The sequence below is a fragment of the Panthera pardus genome, unplaced genomic scaffold, assembly GCF_024362965.1.
Source record: "Panthera pardus isolate Hobbes unplaced genomic scaffold, ASM2436296v1 HiC_scaffold_6, whole genome shotgun sequence".
NCBI lineage: Eukaryota > Metazoa > Chordata > Mammalia > Carnivora > Felidae > Panthera > Panthera pardus.
Genome location: NW_026526991.1, coordinates 51,749,802 through 51,770,825, shown reverse-complemented (window position 1 = coordinate 51,770,825; position 21,024 = coordinate 51,749,802). Strand labels below are relative to the sequence as shown.

The 21,024-nt window shown below is 45.8% G+C and overlaps 1 protein-coding gene across 1 annotated transcript in view; it reads left to right on the top strand.

The window, feature by feature from the left end:
* The window catches only part of RASSF3 (Ras association domain family member 3), a 73,339-nt gene extending 62,811 nt beyond the window's left edge, over positions 1 to 10,528 (top strand). Inside the window, exons 3-5 of the mRNA XM_019455005.2 lie at positions 1,516 to 1,753; positions 3,726 to 3,835; positions 7,769 to 10,528. Coding sequence (XP_019310550.1) covers positions 1,516 to 1,753; positions 3,726 to 3,835; positions 7,769 to 7,918 — 498 coding nt within the window. The 3' untranslated portion in view covers positions 7,919 to 10,528. The remainder of the gene's footprint in view (positions 1 to 1,515; positions 1,754 to 3,725; positions 3,836 to 7,768) is intronic.
* The last annotated feature ends 10,496 nt before the right edge of the window (positions 10,529 to 21,024 follow it).

Sequence of the window (21,024 nt, the reverse complement as noted above, 5' to 3'; positions counted from 1 at the left end):
GCCAGCAACAAAGCCACAGTATTCATGTGCCTACAGACTGGACTGGCATCTGTGCCTCGTCCTCGCATTTGGTGACTTTCCTTGAGGCACCTGCCATCCCTTTGCCGGTTTCCAGGGCCCTTGGACTTCGGCCTGTCAGTCTGTTGACCGTGAACTTGACAGTTGAGCAAAGACTAGGCTGACCCGTTTAGGACAGGCCCTACTGAGCTCTCTGACCTTTGGGGAGGAGCCTTTAAATCCAAGCCTTTGTGATAAAGAACCCCTCCCCGGCGGACTCCCCCAGAAGGGGGGGTGGGACAGACGATCCCAGCTTCGTCATTCCAATGCTCACATTTCTTTTTTCAAATGCATTTTTCATCAGAGGAGAAATAGTCCACTTGCCATGGTTTCTTCTTCCCTTCCCACCATGGAGATTAAAACATGCAGGTTTCCATTCGTTTCATAGATAGAAATTTTAAGTGTCGTATAATACTTTCCAAGGAATGAACACACGAATTGGCATTGTAAGTTGACCTTGTGGAAAGGAAGAAATATATGGACCAAAAAGGAGATTTTTAATGTTTGACTTTAACTGTCTCATTTATCGATATAACACCTGAAGATTTGTTTTAATAAAACGTTAGAATAAACTTTTTCTAAATATACCCGCTGTAAAAGAAAAAGTGAAGCCCAGACCGTTATTACTATTTTTGGCAACCAAGAAATAGTAATTCTGCTCTCGGTTAAACGCTAAACTCAACAAGTTGTCTGTATAAATATGTGTGATTTTTTTTTTTGGGGGGGGGGTAATAAAAATTATACCTCAGTAAAACTGTTAGGAAATAGTATGTAGACGGAGGTACAAGTCAGACCAGAAAGACAAGTCCTTACAAACTCTGTAGTTCACATCGTACCTTCGGGCTGTTTTGCACATCTTGTCGCTTGAGGTGCCGGGATCACATCATCGTGTACCCCACGCTGTATATGGCATATGTGTTGTGTACAAAAGTTTGAGTGAGATCGGTCATCGAGGACATACCATAAAGCCACTGGGAATGAAATAGGTTGTTCATTGACCACTCCAGGTTACTTGGGTGTCTCCCAGCCCCCCAGTGACCTTCCTTTTCTGTGTAATAGCTGGCCATCAGCTGCGGATGGACGGAGGCCCCCATGTGTGAAGGCGTCTTGGGATTTGGCTGGCCACTGCCCCAGGGGATTGTAACCTCTCCAACGGGCCCTGACCTTTCACATGTAGCTCCGGGCGCTTCGGGTCTCCAAAGCAGGGGGAGGCTTCTGTCCCACATCTGCCCTACAGACCTTGCTCTGGAAGCACTTTGTTGGGGGTGTTCCCTCCCTCTGAGATCATTCCCTCAGGGGTGATCTTTACTGAAGTTCTGCCACAGAGCAGGAAAAACAAAGACCAAGAGAAGGAAGGCGAGACATTCTTTCTCTTGTTTTGCTGGGGTGCTTCCCTCGAATGCCATGCCGAATGCCGCAGTCAGCACAACTAAGTGTGTGCTTCTCTTCTGGCTTCAGAACTCAAATGGGATTTACACTGGCTTCATTAAAGTCCAGATGGAACTCTGCAGACCCCCACAGACTTCTCCGAGCCTTGGAAAGCTTGCTCCCAGTAGCAATGGCTGTACGAACACGCTTCACATCAGCAGCACGAACACCGTGGGGGAAGTGATCGAGGCCCTGCTCAAGAAGTTTCTCGTGACCGAGAGCCCTGCCAAGTTTGCACTTTATAAGCGTTGTCACAGGGAAGACCAAGGTATGCTGCCGTGCGTGAGATGAAAAGGTCTCTGCTTTTAGGTCTCTGTCCTCATTTGCAGAAAGGACACTGCTGGGTGTCTGTACCTCGGTGGTGTCAGAGCCCTGGGGTGGGTTCTGGAAGCTGTGGTGATCGTGGCTCACACCTGATGTTTGCTGGCTTTCCGTATTTTTGAGAAGGCTAGTTGGGGGTCTGAGGAACCCCGAGGCAGCCACATGTGATGGGCCTTTGTGGAGGAGTTTGTGATGTGTGCACGGGATGGGGGGGGGGGGGGGTAGCTTTGAGGGTTTTTTTTTTTTTTTTTTTTTTTTTTTTTTTTGTTTCCCGCTTTGATTTTGATGCTCTTCAGGATGAAAAGGAATGCCTCTGTGCTTGAAGGCTTCATTAGCACATCCCACATTTGATGTGCATCCGAACATGGAGTGGTGTGGGGGGACCTGCGTCCTCAGAGACTTTGAGGGTGGGAGGCACACGTGTGCCTGAACATCTCAGCCTGGAGTGGCACAGCCGTGAGTTCTTCAGTTTCTTTAGCTTGCCACACTGGCCTTGACGCTGGGGCATTTTGGTACGTAGCTCTCCAGAGGCCAATCCGCTGGATGAATGACATTCCGATCTGGGGTCTGCCTGTCTGAACTTAATACCCACGTTCGGTGGATAGAAAGAGAATATTAAAGAACTGCGTGAAACTGAACACACAGTAGTCGAGTACTCAAGCAGAAATCGATACCACTGTGATCCAGTGATTCATCAAGAGCTCGTTTGCAAATGGTACCTATGTGTGGGTGATCAGCTACTTAAACTGTGCTTTTGGGGGGTAAAGCCTCCAGCAGAGCCATGGAGGAAAATACACTAACCTGACATGAGAGAACTGCCCTTCAGTTGCATGGGGATGGAACCCAGCTAGTTGCTAGGTGTGCATGCTCTGTTTTGAGTACAGGCCACCTGCAGAATACGAAGAGGGGCAGGCCAAGATTCCTGCCTACCCTCAAGAGGCCCCAGGCTCAGAGTTGTGGGGGTTTCCGTCCACAGGGAAATCAGGACCTGCGATGCAGTTTTTTCCAGAAGTGCCAAAATAACGTAAAAGAGCTCAGATGGCATTTTATCCTGCCAGCTGCTGTGCCTGCCCACCTGGACTGGAGTGGCACACACGGACAGTAATAGTGTGATAGCGGCCTGTTGAGATAGTACCCTGATGGCTGGCGAAATCTTCCAGCGTTGCAGGCAGTGCTGGTACCCTCGGGGGAGGGTGGGGGGGTGAGTGTGTGGGAGGAGACACATACAGCTGTGCTCCTGAAGTCACCAGAGCTTGCATCCTGACCGCCCGGTTTATTTGCAGCTGCTAAAATTCTAAATCTGTAGACAGATTTGCTCCTAGTGCTCCAATTTTGTGTTCTTTGGATGGTGTATTATTTTTATGGTTTCTGAAAGGGGTTGCAGATGCGTTTTGAAAGGAGGAGCAGAATGAATTGTAAGCCCATTTGGGGACTAACTAAGACCCATTTAAATTCATTCTGGACAGTTATTTCCTTTTTTTTTTTTTTCCTTCAACGTTTATTTATTTTTGAGACAGAGAGGGACAGAGCATGAACGGGGGAGGGGCAGAGAGAGAGGGAGACACAGAATCCGAAGCAGGCTCCAGGCTCCGAGCCATCAGCCCAGAGCCTGACGCGGGGCTCGAACTCAGGGACCATCGAAGTCGGACGCTTAACCGACTGAGCCACCCAGGTGCCCCGAGAGTTATTTCCTTTTTGATCAAGGCGCAGCGTATATTGTGCAGCTGTCCATACGGTGGAAATAGTGTAGATTTCATTCCACTATAGGCTGTTTCTGGTCACAAGAGGAGGAGGACGGTGACTTGGTGGCTGGGTGACATGGGCTGTTGTGTTGATCTGGAGGAGGGGCTGGTAAGCAGGGCGTATGGTCCGGGGGACGGTTCAGTACTCTGTCACATGCCGCTTGTCTCCTCACCCAGTCTACGCCTGTAAGCTCTCAGACCGGGAACATCCGCTCTACCTGCGTTTGGTGGCTGGGCCCAGGACAGACACCCTTAGTTTTGTTCTTCGTGAGCACGAAATCGGAGAGGTGAGTAGTTGTTCATTCTTGCTTTAAACCGTACGGAGCAGCCGATCCTGTTTTACTGCTGTAGTGGAGTGACTTTTTATCCACTTGGGAGGGGGACAAAGGGAGAGAATGTGTGTGTGCGCGCGTGAGTGTCTGGCTGTACCTCTTGGGAGGGGGGAGAGCTGGTCTGTGGACGATACCTTTCTGTGTGGTGTGTGTGTGTGTGTGTGTGTGTGTGTGTGTGTGTGTGTTTTAACGTGCTTTCTCTCTTTCTCTCTCTCTTTTTCTTTCTCTTTCTTTCTTTGTCTTTTGTTCTTTCATTCTTTCTTTTTTTCTTTCCTTTTTCTTTCTTTCCTTCTTTCTTTGTCTGTCTGTCTTTCTTTCTTTCTTTCTCTCTCTCTCTCTCTCTCTCTTTCTCTCTCTTTCTCTCTCTTTCTCTTTCTCTTTCTTTCTCTTTCTCTCCAAATGAGAGAGGGTGGGGATGGGGAGAGAGAGGGAGAGAGAGAATCCCAAGCAGGCTCCATGCTATCATTGTGGAGCCTGACGTGTGCCTTGATCCTACAAACCGAGAGAGAGCATGACCTGAGCTGAAAGCAAGAGTCAGACACTTAACTGACTGAGCCACCTAGGCGTCCCTGTGTTTTTCAGTTTTCAGAAACAGACCCGAAGTTAGCTTACAATATAATTTTTTTTTACAACATCCATTCTCTTGGTGTGTAGTTTTCAGAGGTGGGAGGAGAGTAAGAAAGAAAGCTGCCTCCCACCTAAAGAGCGCTTATCACCCCTTCTACCTCCAAATTGCCCCAATCCAGTTAAACTATGAAAGTCGACACTCTCCATATGTTTGCTACTAACAAACATCTGCAGGCTTATTCATTTAAAGAGAAATAAAAGGAAATGGAATCTCTTTACCATGAAAGACCTTTAACTTTCTAGAATCTTTTTTTCCTCTTGCCAGAATGATTTAGAAATTATGTTGGTATATGCATCATTTGCCATTTTCTCTCCAGGGAGGATTGAATTTAGGCCAGTTCTGTTGAAGGAAAAAGCACTTTATACCATTTTTCTAGATCAAATGTCAGGTTTAAAATGATGCTTGAGTAAATCTTCAAGGCCTGGGTCTCCGTCTTCTGTCTAGAACAGGAAATGTTATCCATGTAGAACATCATGTGATACAATGAGAATAGTTTCCAGGTTAAAAGTTAGGAAACCAGTGGGGTGCCTGGGTGGCTCAGTCAGTTAAGTGTCTGACTTCAGCTCAGGTCATGATCTCACGGTTCTTGAGTTCAAGTCCCACATCAGGCTCTGTGCTGACTGCTCAGAGCTTTGGGTTCTGTGTCTCCCTCATTTGCTGCCCTTCCCTGCTCGTGAGCTCGCTCTCTCTCTCTCTCTCTCTCTCTCTCCAAAATAAATAAACATTAAAAAAAAATTTAAAAAAGGAAAGGAAACCAAGTCTCAGCTTCCTACTGTTCCTCTTGTTAGATTGGGAGCATGACCTTGGGTAAATCTTCCAGTCTTTTCAGTCCTCAGTTTTAAAATCTGTAGAGTGGGACTAAAGATTTTAAAAGGTGGCTTTGAGTCACAAATTAAAAATGTATGTAAACATGCTTTGTAAATTATGTTCATATGTCTAAATTGGAAGTTTATTTGGGGGGTTTTAGGAAGACAGTGCTTTTTTTTTAATTTTAATTTTTTATTTTTAAAGATGTATTTATTAAAAAAAATTTTTTTTTAACGTTTATTTATTTTTGAGACAGAGAGAGACAGAGCATGAACAGGGGAGGGTCAGAGAGAGAGGGAGACACAGAATCCAAAACAGTCTCCAGGCTCTGAGCCATCAGCACAGAGCCTGATGTGGGGCTCGAACTCACGCACCGCGAGATCACGACCTGAGCCGAAGTCGGACACTTAACCGACTGAGCCACCCAGGTGCCCAGATGTATTTATTTTTTACTGTTTAAATTTATTTTGAGAGAGAAAGTGTGAGCGGGGGAGGAACAGAGAGACAGGGAGAAAGATTTTATTTTATTTATTTTTATTTATTAATGTAAAAAAATATTTATTTTTGGGGGAGAGAGAGAGAGAGAGAGAGACTGAGAGAGCGTACACACGAGTGGGAGAGGGGTAGAGATCGAGGGAGACAGAGGATCCAAAGTGGACTCTGGTCTGTCAGCAGAGAGCCTGATGCAGGACTTCAGCTCAGACACGATCTCACAGTTTGTGAGTTCAAGTCGGACGCTTAACCAGCTGAGCCACCCAGGTGCCCCAGTTTTATTTTATTAAGGAATTTTTTTTTCCATTTTATCTATTTTAGAGAGAGAAAGTGCAAGTGAGGGAGAGGGTCAGAGAGAGGGAGAGAGAGAATCCCAAGCAGGCTCTACCTCTCAGCACCGAGTCGGATGCTGGGCTTCATCTCCCAACGGTGAGATCATGACCTGAGCCGAAATTGAGAGTCAGACGTTTAACTCACTGAGCCACCCAGGCGCCCTCCCCGCCCCCCATTTTCCCTGACAGTGCTGTTTTAATTAATGGCGTATTCTAATGTAGAAAGTTTTGTTCTCCTACTCCATGTTTCTTATTCTCTTTAATAACCAGGTCAGAATTCCTCTCCAAAAAGCCTTCTACCATGTGCCCACTTGGCGGTTTTATTCCTTCTGTTCCATCTGTTCCACTTGTATTAGGTTATCTCCAGTCTTTTTCCTCCCCACACTCCTGGGAGGTCCCCATCGGAAATTGTTCCTGACGGAGGCAGTGACTCTCAGCAGAAGACCCAGGGTCCCCTTTTGGGAGGGGAGGATGTGTCGAAAAGCAAACAAACAAAAACTCCCCCGTGATGCCAAGTACCTTTCTTGACTGCTTTAGTTAAAACAAAATTTAAACCCCACCGGTGTTTATTTTGTGCCTGCTAGGTACCAGGTGCTGTTGGGGAAACAACTCAGAGACTCGAGGGCAAGAGACAAACCTCAAATAGTGAGAGGTGCAGCAGCTGCAGTGTAGGTAAAGTGTAGGTGAGGGAGGTACTCAGCAAATAATGGTCATAACTTTTAAATCTTTTGTGATCGTGGCTGCCATTGCTCAGTGAGAGCTTCTAAGGGATGTAGTTCTGGGTGGGAAGGGAGGGAGGAAATTATGGAAGACTTCTTAGAGGAAGTGGCATTTAAGCTGAGGCTTGAAGGTTGAGTTGAGTTCGCCAGGCAGAGTGGAGAACATGTGCACAGCCACGGAGGCTAATGTTATGGGTGAGGGCCACAGCATGGCGGGGTGGGGTGGGGAGGGGGTGCGGAGGGTGCTAGAGGGGTTAGAGTCTTTCAGACTTAGCAAGAGCAACCAGGGGAAGCCACCGAATGATTCTAGCAGGGCAGGGTGAGGCCTAGATTTGCGTCTTACAGAGGATTGAGGCTCACTGTTGGGGGAACAGAGTGGGGAACCTAAGACCAGAGTAAGAAGGACATGGGCGAGGCTCTCCCAGGAATGGAGAAAAGGATGGCGGATAAATCAGGGGCAGTAAAGGTAGAGAAAAGCAGGCCAATTGGACAGCTGCTTTAGGCCCCGGTAAGATTGTGGGAGGTGAGGAAGAAGGCAGTGACAGTGGTGACTCCAGGGAGAGGGGGCGGGTAGGGGAGCCTCTGGGGTCAGAGGAAGAGGGGCCAAATCAGCAGTGAAAGTGTCTAGAGCACTTTGGCTCTTGTGGGAGCCCTTGTGGAGGCCAGTGGGAAGAGGGAAGGACGCGGGGTGAGAGTGCGGGGGTTGGCCTGGCTGCCATCTGGAGGGCAGGGGCCGCATTCCGTGGGAGGGCTGCGTAAGACAGCCTTAAAAACCTTGTAACCTTGTAAAACAGGCCTTTCGAAACGCTGGCTGGAGTAGGAGGGGCAGCCACACCCCCGCCTGCTCTGGGCCAGCATTCCCGAGTTCTGACTTCAACACCTGGCATTTTTCTTTTGTGTCCTTTCACAGTGGGAAGCCTTCAGCCTTCCAGAACTACAGAATTTCTTGCGAATCTTGGACAAGGAGGAAGATGAGCAGCTGCAGAGCCTGAAGAGGCGCTACGCAGCCTACAGACACAAGCTGGAAGAAGCCCTCAGTGAGGTGTGGAAACCCGATTAAGGCACCGGGTTCCCTGCCGCTCGGGAAGGAAAGGCGCAGGACCTGTGTACAAACCGGCGCAGGGGTCTCTCTCGTCGGAGGGCTGTCTTCTTGCCCCGTGACGCTAGGGTCTTCCCTCTTCGATCGCTAGATCTAGTTCCCAAAACCTGGTCACGCAGCGTCCCGCACCTTAGGCATCTTCTGTAAGGGATTCTGCAAGCTTGTTCTGTTACGGCACTGCGGTGTTACCTCTCGGCAAGCTGTGAATCTGTAGTCTCATCTGGAGCCATCCAGACTGCTTTGAAGCATGGACTCTGGGGTTTTTGTTTTTGTTTTTAAGTCCTTACTTTCCTTTAGTTACTTTAATTATGTGATGATGCTGTTAAGCTGAAGGATGTGCAAATGATTTTTTAAAGGCTTAACAAGGAATCTATCTGAACACTTGTCCTGTGTTGAAACTACCTGTTTTTTTTTTGTTTTTTGTTTGTTTTTTGTTTGTGTTTTGTTTTTAAATGTCAGAGAAAGCAATCCATGTGAACTGTAAGGCACAGGAAGCTAGGAACTCTGAGGACTTTGTGAAGGGTTTCGTAGGAGTTTGACAAAGGAAGTGAAGAGCAAGTTTGCAAGAAGGCGACAGTGGAAGTTGGGGAGCTCTGCAGGAATGTGGTTTGGGTGAGGCGTTGATGGTAGGGGAGAAAGGTGTATTTGCTGATGAGGTGGACGCATTCGGTTTTGAGATGTTAAACCCATTGTAGTATTGCTTGATTACCTGGTGAGAAAAATATGGGAACAGAGCCAAAGAAAGTAGCAGCTAGACCAAAAGGAGGGACCTGGGAAGTCTGCAGCTGAGCAGAACATTCCGGCAGGTGGACCTCGCAGACCCATACATACAGGAGTCATGCCGCTGGGGCTGCCCTCCCTGTGGACGGTCCCAATGCTCTCTTCTCAGGGTGGTGGGACAATGACCGTTTGCTAACTCTGTTATGTTGTGGTCCTCCCCCCACCCCCACCCCCCGCCCCCCAGCTGTTTTCTGGATTGAAAAGGAGTCTGGGTAGGGAGCGGCTTGTCAGGTAGAGAGCTCGCAGAAGCATACTTTTGTGACAATCGCTCCCCTCTTTTCCCCAGTTTTCCCCTTTTCCTCCCCTTCCCCTCCCTTCCTTCCTCCTTCTCCGTCTCCCCTCTTTTCCTTCCCCCTTCCTCTTACAGTCTGTTCTGACATAAGGTAGAATCGGGATATGGATTGTATAGACCCTAGGACTACTTGGCTGTAGGGAGGAGGGTGGCGAGAAAGGGAGGGACCCTCCCCCCCCCCCCACCCCACCGCCCCGCAGCTGATCACACAAGAGGGGTTCTTTCTGGAAATGCTTTCACAAACGTGCATGTTCCTCCCAACCAAAGAAAGGCATGTGCAATAGGAGCCTTCCTGAAAGCAGGTAAAATAACCCCATTCTTTTTTCAGCAATCTGAAAACAATGGGAAAGGTGTGCTTTGGTTCTAGAGGGGCCTTGTGGTCTATTTTAGTCTAGATGTGTTTTGTTTATAAATTCCCAAGGAATTGTCCACACTTTGGTGACACCTAATGGATTCTTTTTGAAATTCCAAGGTGCTTCATTTCTTTGCCTCTTACGTGAACTGTGCCTTTTATCGCAGCATTTCTGTTCCCCTCTTGGTGTAGCACTTCTGACTTTTCAGAGCACACCCATCTTGTTGGAGGCAGGTGTAAGTGGCGGTCATGCCGTGCCACACACGTTACTGCGACAATCGTATCTTCCTAAGCTTTTTAAGGAGAGTTGGGGGGTGGGGTGGGGAAGTAGAACTAGCTATAAAATATGTATGGCACAACTTGTTTAATTTTGCATGTAACTTCTTTTTAGTGCCTCGATGAGGTTTTAGTGACATTGTCATCTAATACTTTACCTTTTTTGTTCAGGGAATGCCTTCGTGATTTTTATACTGGTTTTACTATTCAAGACTGTGGCTTGGGTTTGAGCGTACTGTTATCAACCACCTGGTCTTCTATTCGCCCATCCAGTAAGCTTATATTTTGTGAAGCTTTTGTTTCTCTGATGAAGACACTGTTAGAACCTAAAGTAGTAGCTGATGGCTATCTGTGAAGGAAAAAAAAAAAAACAACAACTTTTTTTTTTTTTTTTTTTACTTGAACTAGATTGTCTAAAATAGACATCCTCCTCCGTAGTACCCGGAACCTCGCTCATTGTCGTGTGCACTACAATTTGCAATTTGGAAAAGTTGCTGTATTGAAATTCTGTCAGTACACAGTTCTTTGAATACTGATGTTCTCTCCCAAACACTGGTTACCGCAGCAGCGTTTTTCATGGGCGAAAGAAGAAAGGCCACTAAGGCCAAAGATTTTAAAAAATCATTGTACAAATTCTTACGTTAAATTAAACTAAGCTTTGCTGTAATACTGTTTTCTCTTCAGTATGTGATGGTACAGGAATGTTGTTAAATGAAGGGCGTAGTATTGCAGGGGAGCATTTTAAATCGCAGAAGTAAAAAGTTATAATATTTATAATTTTGATGAGTTTATTTTTATAGGGAAGATTTTTCTTCCCTACAGTTGTTTCTGGAATGGCAAATTGTTTCCATTATTAAAAGTCGAAGTTGTTGATGTTTGTTCGTGTGTTTTTATTTATGGCTCGTAATATGCCAGGTGAAAGAAGGTCACGGGGGTGGGGTGAACTTCTGCAGATATGTGAGGACCATACGGGAATGCAATGATTTACTGGGTTTGAGTGGGGCACATTTGTTCCCCCAGGGGTTGTTTCCTTTGTCTTATCCTCTGGGGAAAATAACCCCAGCCGAGTGTCTGCCCATACAGCACATTTTAATTGTGAAACGTACATCCACTCAAAAGTGTATAAGGGGCACTTGGGTGACTGAGTTGGTTAAGTGTCTGACTCTTGATTTCGGCTCCCGTCAGGATCTCATGATTTGTGAGTTCGAGCCTGGCATCAGAGCCTGCTTGGGACTCTCTCTCTCCGTCTCTCTCTGCCTCTTCTTGGCTTACGTGCATGCGTTCTCGCTCTCTCACAAAAAAAACAAAACACAAACGCATATAAAGCATGTGAACAAAGAATTGACATAAGGTGGGCAGCCTGTGGCCACGACCAAATGGGAGGGCTATCATCAGTTCCTTAGAAATCCTCTCCCTTTACCCTCAATTCCTGCCTTTAGGTCTCCTGTCCTTGAAACAGACCACTGTTAACATTAAAGGTATTTGTGTTTTTTGGCCAGCATGACTGTCTTACACGGTATGGTGGGATGGTGAGTGGTTGGTGGTCAGCAATGGTGACCGGGTAATATGCTCTGTGTGCAGACCTCCATGCCCGCCGAGGCAAGTGTTTTTTTTTCTGCTACACTGCCCCCTAGAGGCGTTGGTGAAATAGCGAGGCTGCACCCATTGGTGAGGGGGAAACATTCCAAGTACCATAGCTTTTTTATAAGTGAAAATACTATAGTAGAAAATGATGGTGTGGGGCGCCTGTGGGTGGCTCAGTCAGTTGAGGGTCAGACTTGATTTCGGCTCAGGTCATGAACCCAGGGTTGTGGGCTTGAGGCCCGCGTGGGGCTCTGTGCTGAGCCTGCTTAAGATTCTTTCTCCCTCTGCCCCTCTCCCCTGCTCACGTTCTCTCTAAAATAAAAACAAAATGATGGCTTCAGATAAAGGTGTGTTTTGATGAACCATCCAAAGGAATTTAGGAGTTCAGCCTGGGTTACTACCCAAGGTGCAGGGGGAATTTTTTGGAACTTTTATCACTTAAAGGGAGTTAGCTGCCTGCCGTAGGCGCTTTTTTTTTTTTTTTTTTCCCTTTTCAGAATTAGTTACCAATTGATAACTTGTTTAAATTTTCTTATTTTGAAAAATCCCCAAGAACGGTGAATACTGCATTTTGTGTTTGAAAGAAGGGGGAGGGGTGCCTGGGTAGCTCAGTCGGTTAAGCATCTACCTCTTGGTTTCAGCTCAGGTCATGATCTCATGGTTCGTGAGTTTGAGCCCCTGCATCAGGCTCTGTGCTGACGGTGCAGAGCCTGCTTGGGATTCTCCATTTCTCTTCTGCCCCTCCCCTGTTGCACTCTCACGTGCGCGCTCGCTCTCTCTCTCTCTCAAAAATAAACATTAAAAAAACTAAAAAAAAAAAAAGAAGAGGGAAAGTCTCTATACTATAATAGCAAATTCAGACAAAGTGTTGACGATGTGCCAGGCATTATCCCAAAACCTTAATACGTATTAACTCATTTTCTCCTCCGTGAGGTAGGTGCCGTCAACACCCCCATTTTACAGATGAGGAAATGCGCTGAGGTCCCGCAACTTCCCCATGGCCTCTCCGAGGGTGGCAGAGCTGGCTCCCTGCAGCCGAGCTGCTCGGCCTCTCTGGTCTTCCTGTAAGTTCCATGCGGTCTTCCAGTTCAACTGCCAATGAAAACCCTCTTATGTTGCTTGTAACGGGCAGTTCGTCTGCTACCAGGCGTCCGGGTACAGCTGGGATTTGTGGGAAACGAAAGGACGGCCTTGATGTCAGAGTGCTTTATCCTCCTTTGTTGTTGTTGGGCATTTAGCAATTCCATTGAAGTGATTACAAGTTACCTAGAGTGAACCGTCTGCCTGTGTTTTCATTTGCAGGTTCTGTTGTGCTGGAGACTGACAGGGCAGGTAGCCAGGCCTGCGTTCTCACTGCAATTAGCACGGCAATTCCCTGGAACCACCGGAAGAATAGCGTCAGGGAGAATTCACTGTTCCCCTTGGAGAAGGCTGGAGCTTTACTCCCCCATCAAGGATGGATGAGTCTCTCCACAGGAACCCAGGGCACTAAGTATTATTCAAAGTCCTTAGAGCACACACTTGTGTGGTGTGAATCACCACATGTTCAAGTGTGCAGAGGAACAGCTCTGTACAGGGGTGAGGGGAGGAAATGGGGGAGGGGGAGGGGAGCGGGCAGCATTAAATAACAGCCTTCAGGTGAAATGTCACCTGCAGGGTTGTTTTTTGTTTTGTTTGGGGTTTTTGGGTGGCGCTTTTTGGTTTCATTTTGCTTTTTGGCAGACCTTTCCCTATAATTCTACAAGGTGAGAGAGAATGGCAGGGTAGAGGACAGGCCCTTTTGATCTTAAATAACGGTTTGCAAAGACACTTAGGACTCCTGTTTGGCTGAGGTCGCACTTGGCAGCGGCTGAACCCCACAAGCTCCTCTCCAAACAGAACCGTGAAGGTTGGAATTTTTAAACGTTTGCACACAAACAGCAGAACACCAGGGCTCTTTGTAACTTCAAAAGAAGTTGGGGTTTCGGCTTCGTTTTTGGACAGGAGTTATTTTAACCAGAGTAGTTCTTTTCAATCTTTCTAAATGAGTCTTACCTTGAATGCGGCTATAGTGGCACAGATGGGGGGTGTTTGCAGCCTCCCCTTGTTTTCGGCACCTTTACTGGCAAGAGAGATTAATGAAATCCTGTTGTGTGTTTCCTCTTCTCTGAAGTGGAGTTCAAGGGGCTTTGCTCTCCAGAGCTTTCTGATTTTCAAGTGCAGTTAAGATTTGCTTAAATTCTAGGAATTCTGGAGCATCAAACCATACATATAATACAGTCCTTGAATTATTACTGTGGCAGCTGGAAGGCAACAGCTTAAACTCAGATGTTTGATTCTGAGCTACACATAAATGGGGTCTTCAGATTCTCTTCAAAATGGCAAACCTTTCAAATATTTTTTTCTTGCATGTGTAATCTCTCAAGAAAAATGTTCAGAGTCCATGATTTTTAGGTAAAATCAGGCATATCATCTAATGCCATATCAATAAAGGATGCAAGGGCAGCCACAGTGATTGGGGAACTCAGGTGTTGGCCTTCAGAAAAGTCCAAGTTCCATGGCCTTTCTTCCAGATAAATGTTCTGTGGGTTTTTTTATTTTTTATTTTTTATTTAAATGATTATTTAGAGAGAGGGAGAGAGAGAGAAAACCCCAAGCTGGGTTTGAACTCAAGATCATGACCTGAGCCAAAATCAAGAGTTGGACGCTTAACCCACTGAACCACCCAGGCGCCCCCCCAAAAACACAACACTTAGTGTAGTTGACACAATGTTATGTTAGTTTCAGGTGTACAACATAGTGACTCAACAAGTCTGTAGTTGTGCTATGCTCACCACAAATGTAGCACCATACAATACTATTGTAATACCAGGAACTATATTCCTTATGTTGTCTCTTCTCCCCAGACATACTCATTTCATACCTAGAAGCCTGTGTCTCCTGCCTCCCTTCACTCACTTTGCTCAATCCTCTGTCCACCTCCACTCTTGGCAGCCTTCAGTCTGTTGTATTTATGAGTCTGTTTCTGCTTTTTTGTTCATTTATTTTGTGTTTTAGATTCCACACAGACATGAAATCACATGGCATGTGTTTAAACAAACTTATTTTAAATTGAGAGTAATGGCTAGCCTGCGAGGAGTCTCCCTGACCTGCCTTCCCTAGCCCTGGAAAGGACAGTTTTACATACAGTATGACCCTGGGCCCCTGACTGTGGCTAGTTGGATCTTAGACCTCTGATACGGGCTGTTGATCAATTAAACTTTCTCAAAATCTTAAACACAGGGATTCTAGTTAGTCAGCAGTGGGTACTCGGACCTCATGGACCTTGTGTCAGCAGGGGAGAGAGACTGCAGAGAAAGCAGAACAGAGCAGAGGGAAGCAGAGGAGAGGCTCTGTGGTCTCTGTGAGATGGAGAGTAAATCCAGAAGCTACCTGGGATTTTTCAGCTATCCCTCTGCCTCCAGTAAAGAACCATGTTTGTTTATATGAGCTCTGTACTAATGTGCCCATTTCTACAATGGGATCAAGAGTGGAAACAGCGAAATTTTTAGCACTAAATTCCTCCTAGAAAGGGCTCAAATAGACCTCAGCTTCCACCCTAAGAACTAGAAGAAGGAAAGTAAACCCAAAGTAAGCAGGAAAAAGGAAGTACTAAAGAGTCGTAATTAGTGGAATAGAAAACAGAAAACCAATGAAACCAAAAGCCAGTTCTTTGAGAACATCAGCAGAGTTAATATCCCCTAACCAGACTGGTCAGGAAAAGAAAGATGCAAGTTACCAATATCAGGAATAAGAGGCGAATGTGACATCACTACAGATTGTACAGATCTACTCGAGATGTTCATGTTTTAGGTTCTTGTGTTGAAATGTTTCCTTAAAAATTGCTGTTTTTGTGGGGCACCTGGCTAGCTTGGTTGGTTGTGTCCACCTCTTGACTTCAGCTCAGGTCATGATCTCACAGTTTGTGAGTTTGAGCCCTGAACTGGGTTCTGCCCTGATGGTGTGTATCTTGCTTGGGATTCTCTTTATCTCCCCCTCTCTCTGTCCCTCTCCAACTCACACTGTTTGTCTCTCAAAATAACTAAACATAAAAAAAATTGTGTGCAAAAAAAAAAGAGCTCTACATATTTTGCCTACAATTTTGCCTAGTTTCTGAAATGCTTGCCAAATGACAAGTGCAGATGATACTACTGCTACCAACATATTGGTTCCTTGGGAATTATCTGCAGTATGTAACTTTTATGCATGTGACCAATAATTTTTTTTCCTTTATTTATTTTGAGAGTGAGAGTAGAGGGGGGGAGGAGCAGAGACAGAGGGAGAGAGGATTCCAAGCAGGCTCTGCACTATCAAGGTAGGGCCTGATGTGAGGCTCGAACTCATGAACCGTGAGATCATGACCTGAACCAAGATCGAGTTGGGCACTTAACTGAGCCGCCCAGGTTCCCCAGTAATTTTCTCCTTTAACATTTAAACTTACTTTCATATTATTGGAAGTACAGTAGGGTTTATGCTTATTAAAATGAGAATTATGATTATGGTTGCTTCCTTCTCTCCATTCCTTCTACCCGCCCCCCTTCCCCATCCTTCCTCTCTTCCATTCTTCCTTCTTCCTCCTCTTCCTCCCTCCTTTTTTTCCTTTCTCAGTCAACAGCTTGGAATTAATTGTAATTATATTTGAAGTGAGTTAATCTGGTTCACCTGGCTGGCTCAGTCAGTGGAGCATGCGACTCTTGATCTTGGGGTTGTGAGTTCAAGCCCCACACTGGGTGTAGAGGTTACTTAAAAAAATAAAACAAGTTACAAAAAGAAAAATGACTTATTTATTTTTTAAAATCTGATTTACTGTTGGGTTCTGTGATATCTGTATTCTTATAATTACCTGTTGTTTTTTTTAACGCTTTATATATTCTGTTCTTTGCAGAAAAAGAAACTTGAATAGAACATGAAGTGTTTCAATTTCTTCTTCTTTTTTTTTGAAGTTTCATTTATTTATTTTGGGAGAGAGAGCATGTGTGCATCCAAGTGGAGAAGGTACAGAGAGAGGGAGAGAGAATCCCAAGCAGGCTCCGTGCTATCAGCACAGAGCCCCATGTGGGGGATCGAACCCATGAACAGTGAGATCATGACCTGAGCTGAAATCGAGAGACGGATGCTTAACTGACTGACCCACCCAAGTGCCCCTGTTTTAATTTCTTTCATTCAACGTACCTGTATGGATCACCCTGAAGATGTTAGGTACTGGGTGGATTATGATGAGAAATAACCTCATGGCCCCTCCATGGAAACCAGAGTCCATGTGTAATACAGACTGGTAAGTGTTATGATGGTAAAGTACAGACTGTTATGAGTGTTTACACGGCTGGAGAAGGCCTCCTTGTGAGAGTGAGTTAGAGCTGAGATCTTAAGGATGAGGAGGGGTTGCCTCGTAGATTCCGTAACTTACATGAATGTCTTCTACACGGTGGGGGCTGGTTTCTAAAGTCCTTTCGGCAGCATGTTCTGTCAGCATCAGTCTTGCTGTTTTTCCTTTATTCTGAGACAGGAACTTTAGGATTAAATAATTCTATTTGGCAAGGGCAGAGTTAAAATTTACAGTGGCAGTTGCTTTGGATCACACCTTTTTTCTTTTTCTTTTTTTTTTTCCCTATGAAGTAGAGCATCACCTGTTTGCTCCTTGCCCCCTTACCCCCAGGGCTGATGTGAAGACCAAATACAATGGTAACTGTGAAGGTAGTCTCTAGGCCATAAAGCCTAATGTCCTATAAGGTGGTATTATTTTTCCAAGTTCTTGGTCCTGCAGTGGTGTTAATAGCTGCTTTACCACTAGGCTAAGATGCTTACCTATGGCATTGACACTAAAATTCACCTAGAAGCGTCACCTAGGATGCTGTTTCTAAAAGGGACATTTTCCCAAGCAGAAACATTTGTTTTGTTTTGTTTTTGAAACCCCTGCTTCGGAAAGATGACAGTTAAAGCAAAACTAAGCAAACCACCCAAGATTCTAGGGCAATTGGTAGACCATGAAATCAACATTCATTGACTTCCCCTTGCGCTCCCCGTAGATACAGTGGCAGAATGTTGTCTTTCTTCCCTGACAAGTTAGAGCAACAATGCTCAGAGCAGCTAAGACGAGGGATACCTGTCACCATCACCGTGGGGGGAGTGATGCTGAGACACCCTGACCAGAGAGCCACATGCAGGTGCACTCTGGGGCCTCTCCTTCTTCCTGGTCAGCGTGGTCAAACATGTGAATGCTCTTCCACCCGCCCCTTCCATACAACTCTCCTTGGGGGCTGGACCATATCTTCAGCTTACTTTTTTGTAGCTCTCTCAGCTGCAGGGCACAACATTTGGAAGACTCAACATTTCACAGTCTTGTCTGGAAACAGCCACTTGGGCAGCTTTGAGACAGGCAGGTGTTCGTATGCAGGCAGAACTGCAGTGTTCACCCTTGGCTGAACTTAGCTAGGGCCTCTGGCAGCACTACAGGAATAACAGGGCAGGATGACTGGGGCCCCCAGATTTTGTTCTCCTGTGCTGCATAGGGGACCAGACTTGACACCCCAGGCTTCATTTTCCCTGGGAGCATCCATAAAGGCATAGCCAAAGGCTGAAGGCTACCCGGCTAGGTGACAAAGTTTTTTAAAGGAATCCAGGCTGTCATGTTGATCTCAGGCCCAGTGAAGTTACGGCTCACCTAATCTGGGAGGTGCTAGGAGATGGGGGGACAGGGGAAGAAAAATACGCGAAGGAGCCGCTGTCTCAGAGACTTTAGCAGGAACAGAATGCGATTTGCTTCTGAGCTACTTTGCTAGCATTGGGATGAGCAAGGCAGTGGTGAGTGCCGATCTGGTTTTGACAACAGGCGCTTCCCGCATCAAGTCGGAATGTGGGCTTGCTGCTGTAGCTGAGAGAGCCGCTCTGCCCCCCTGCAGGGCTCTCTCCCACACCAGCTTCTGGAGGTTCCGGACACCTGCTGGAGAGAGGATTGGATTTGTGACTGGAGCCCGCCAGCCAAGAGCATCCATTAAAGTCTTTGACAACATGAGAGAACATTTAAGCGACCATTCCAACAGAGAAACTTCTACTTGGTTTTGGAACGATAGCTGGGAGCCAGTGTTGGTTTATGTTCTTCACGTATGTAACACACGTAAGACTTTTTCCCGCTGTGGAGACAAGGTGAACCTCTACCACTAGACAGCTTTCCGCGGGCCTGGGCTGAATAGGTTTTGAATAGGTTTTGGCAAAAGGCTTGCCTCAGTTTCTGTCTTGATAACCAGCTTTTTTGGTCCTTATATTAGTCATACATTGCTGCACAACAGATTACTTCAAAATCAGCTTAAAACAACATTCAACACTTATTATGTTACCTGGTTTCTGTGCGTCAGGAGTTTGGGAGCAGCTTAGCTGGATGGTTCTTGCTTGGGCGTCTCTTCAGATCACACTTCGGATGACTGCCGCCAAGGTCAGTGGTGGGTCTTGACTGGGGCTGGAGGACAGGCTTCTGAGATGGCTCCCTCACATGGCTGGCTGGCAAGCTGGGGCTGGGCATTTGCAGGAGGCTTTAGATCCTCTCCACACAGACCTAACCATAGGACTGCTTGGGTGCCTTCATGATGTGGCAGCAGGCTTCCTCCAGAACCACTGGAGGGCAAGGGGAAGTGGTCACGTCTTTTATGATCCAGGTCCTGAAGTCACACAGTGTCACATACGTCCCATCTCCCATCCTGCTGGTCACGTGGGCCAACCCCAATGCGTCGTGGAAAGATACTACACAAGGTCGTTAGGAACCATCTTGGCTGCTGGCTTACCACAGCCATTCTGCAATAGCTACGTGAGGTGTGAAGAGAGGAGCTCCGTTTTGACTTCTTTTCCAAAAGCCATGCTGTGGGATGGGATTAAGAAACCACCTGCACAGTAGCGACACCTCCTTGTCTTAGTCTGAAACTCGTTTCCCTGTAAATACAGGTATCAGGGACAAGTTTCCTCTTTTTTGCAGTCTGTTATCTGCTTTATGTATTTAGATGCTTCTATGTTGGGTGCATAAATGTTGTAGAAATGTTTAGAAACACATCCTCTTGTTGGCTTGACCCTTTTATCATTATGTAATGCCCTATTTTGTTTATTAGACAAAATAGGCTTGGAAACAAAGTATGCATATAGCTGCCCCTGCTTTTGTAGAGTTTGGGTAGGGGAGTTGGGGGGAGAAAGAGAGAGAGAGAGGGAGGGAGAGGGAGAGAGAATCCCAAGCAGGCGCCATGCTCAGCAAGGAGCCCAAAACCAGGCACTTTTGGTTGTGTTTGTATAGAGCATCTTTTTTCATCCATTCACTTTCAGTCTGTCTGTATCCTTACAGCTGAAGTGAGTCCCTTGTAGGCAGCATGTAGATGGGTCTTGTGTTTTATTTTTAATTTTAATTGTTTAAATGTTTATATTTGAGAGAGCACAAGTGGAAGAGGGTTGGACAGGGAGACACAGAATCTGAAGCAGGCTCCAGGCTCTGGCAGCCCAGAGCCTGAAACGGGGCTCAAACCCACGATCTGTGAGGTCATGACCTGAGCCAAAGTCTTGTTAACTGAGCCACCCAGGCACCTGTTTTGTTCTTTAAATCCACTTAGCTGTTCTGTGTCTTGTGAATGGAGAATTTAGTTCATATTTAAAGTAGTTATTGGTAGGTATGTACTTACTGCTATTAAAATCTTTTTTATCTTTATTATCATTTGTTAATTATTTTCTGGCTGTTTTATAGCTGTTTCTTTTTGGTTTCTTCCTTGGTGGTTTGATGACTTTCTGTAGTGGGATGTGTACATACTTTTGGTTTTTGCCTTGTGGTTACCATGAGGCTTATAAAGAACTTATACCAGTCTATTTTAAATTGATAGGTTGAACACATTTTTGCCCCCCCCCCCAACTTTTTAATGTTTTTGAGGTCACATTTTATTTTGGTGCATCCCTTAATTGTACTATTTTTTTTTTTTTACTACCTTTGCCTTTTAACCTTACACTAGCTTTATGAAATTAATCTACATTTACTATACATTTACTTTTGCCAATCTATATACTGTCCTAGAATAGACAGGACATAGAATATTCAGGAATAGAATAATTCCACTTCATAACCAAGCTCACTACCAGGCAGCGAGTATGCACTCAGATGTAAAATGGAGGAGGGAAAAATCCTTCTTAGATCAGAGACAGCCAAGTTGGCTTTGAAGCCAGAACTTCTTTGAAATCCTGATTCTTTAATTAGCTATGTGACCTTGGATAAATTCAGCTGAAGGAAAAAAACTTACTCTGCAGATGTGCTTTATTATGATAAGTACTAATTATAAACATCCTTTGTATCTATCCTGTCAGCATCAGTCAGACTTGCAGGTTATGGGAATATTTGTGGACCTCGGTTCTCCTGGGCAGAAGGTGGTCATGGACGTTTCCTCTGAAAGATGAAGTGTTAGAATGCTTGTGCTCTATGCTAGTCTAGAAGCAGGCACCCATGTCCCACATCTAAAGCTCTTCTGTGGGAATTCCTAGCCCTTCTGTAGGGGCCTTAGCTTGGGGCCTTTGGGTTCTCTGAGTCTGCTGTTCCCACAGCAGACTTAAAGGTACACCCGTGACCAGCCTTTCAAGCCCATTGCTAATGGGAGGAAGAAAATGAAACAAAGATGAATTCTGTAGGGAGTTTGGTTCTACAGGGCAGGGTAGTCTCCTTGGGAGGTGAGCTAAGGTAGAAAAATGATCTGGTATAGTCTGTACTTAGCCTTACTTTGTACAAATAAATGTTTTCTTTTTTGTTGGCCTCAC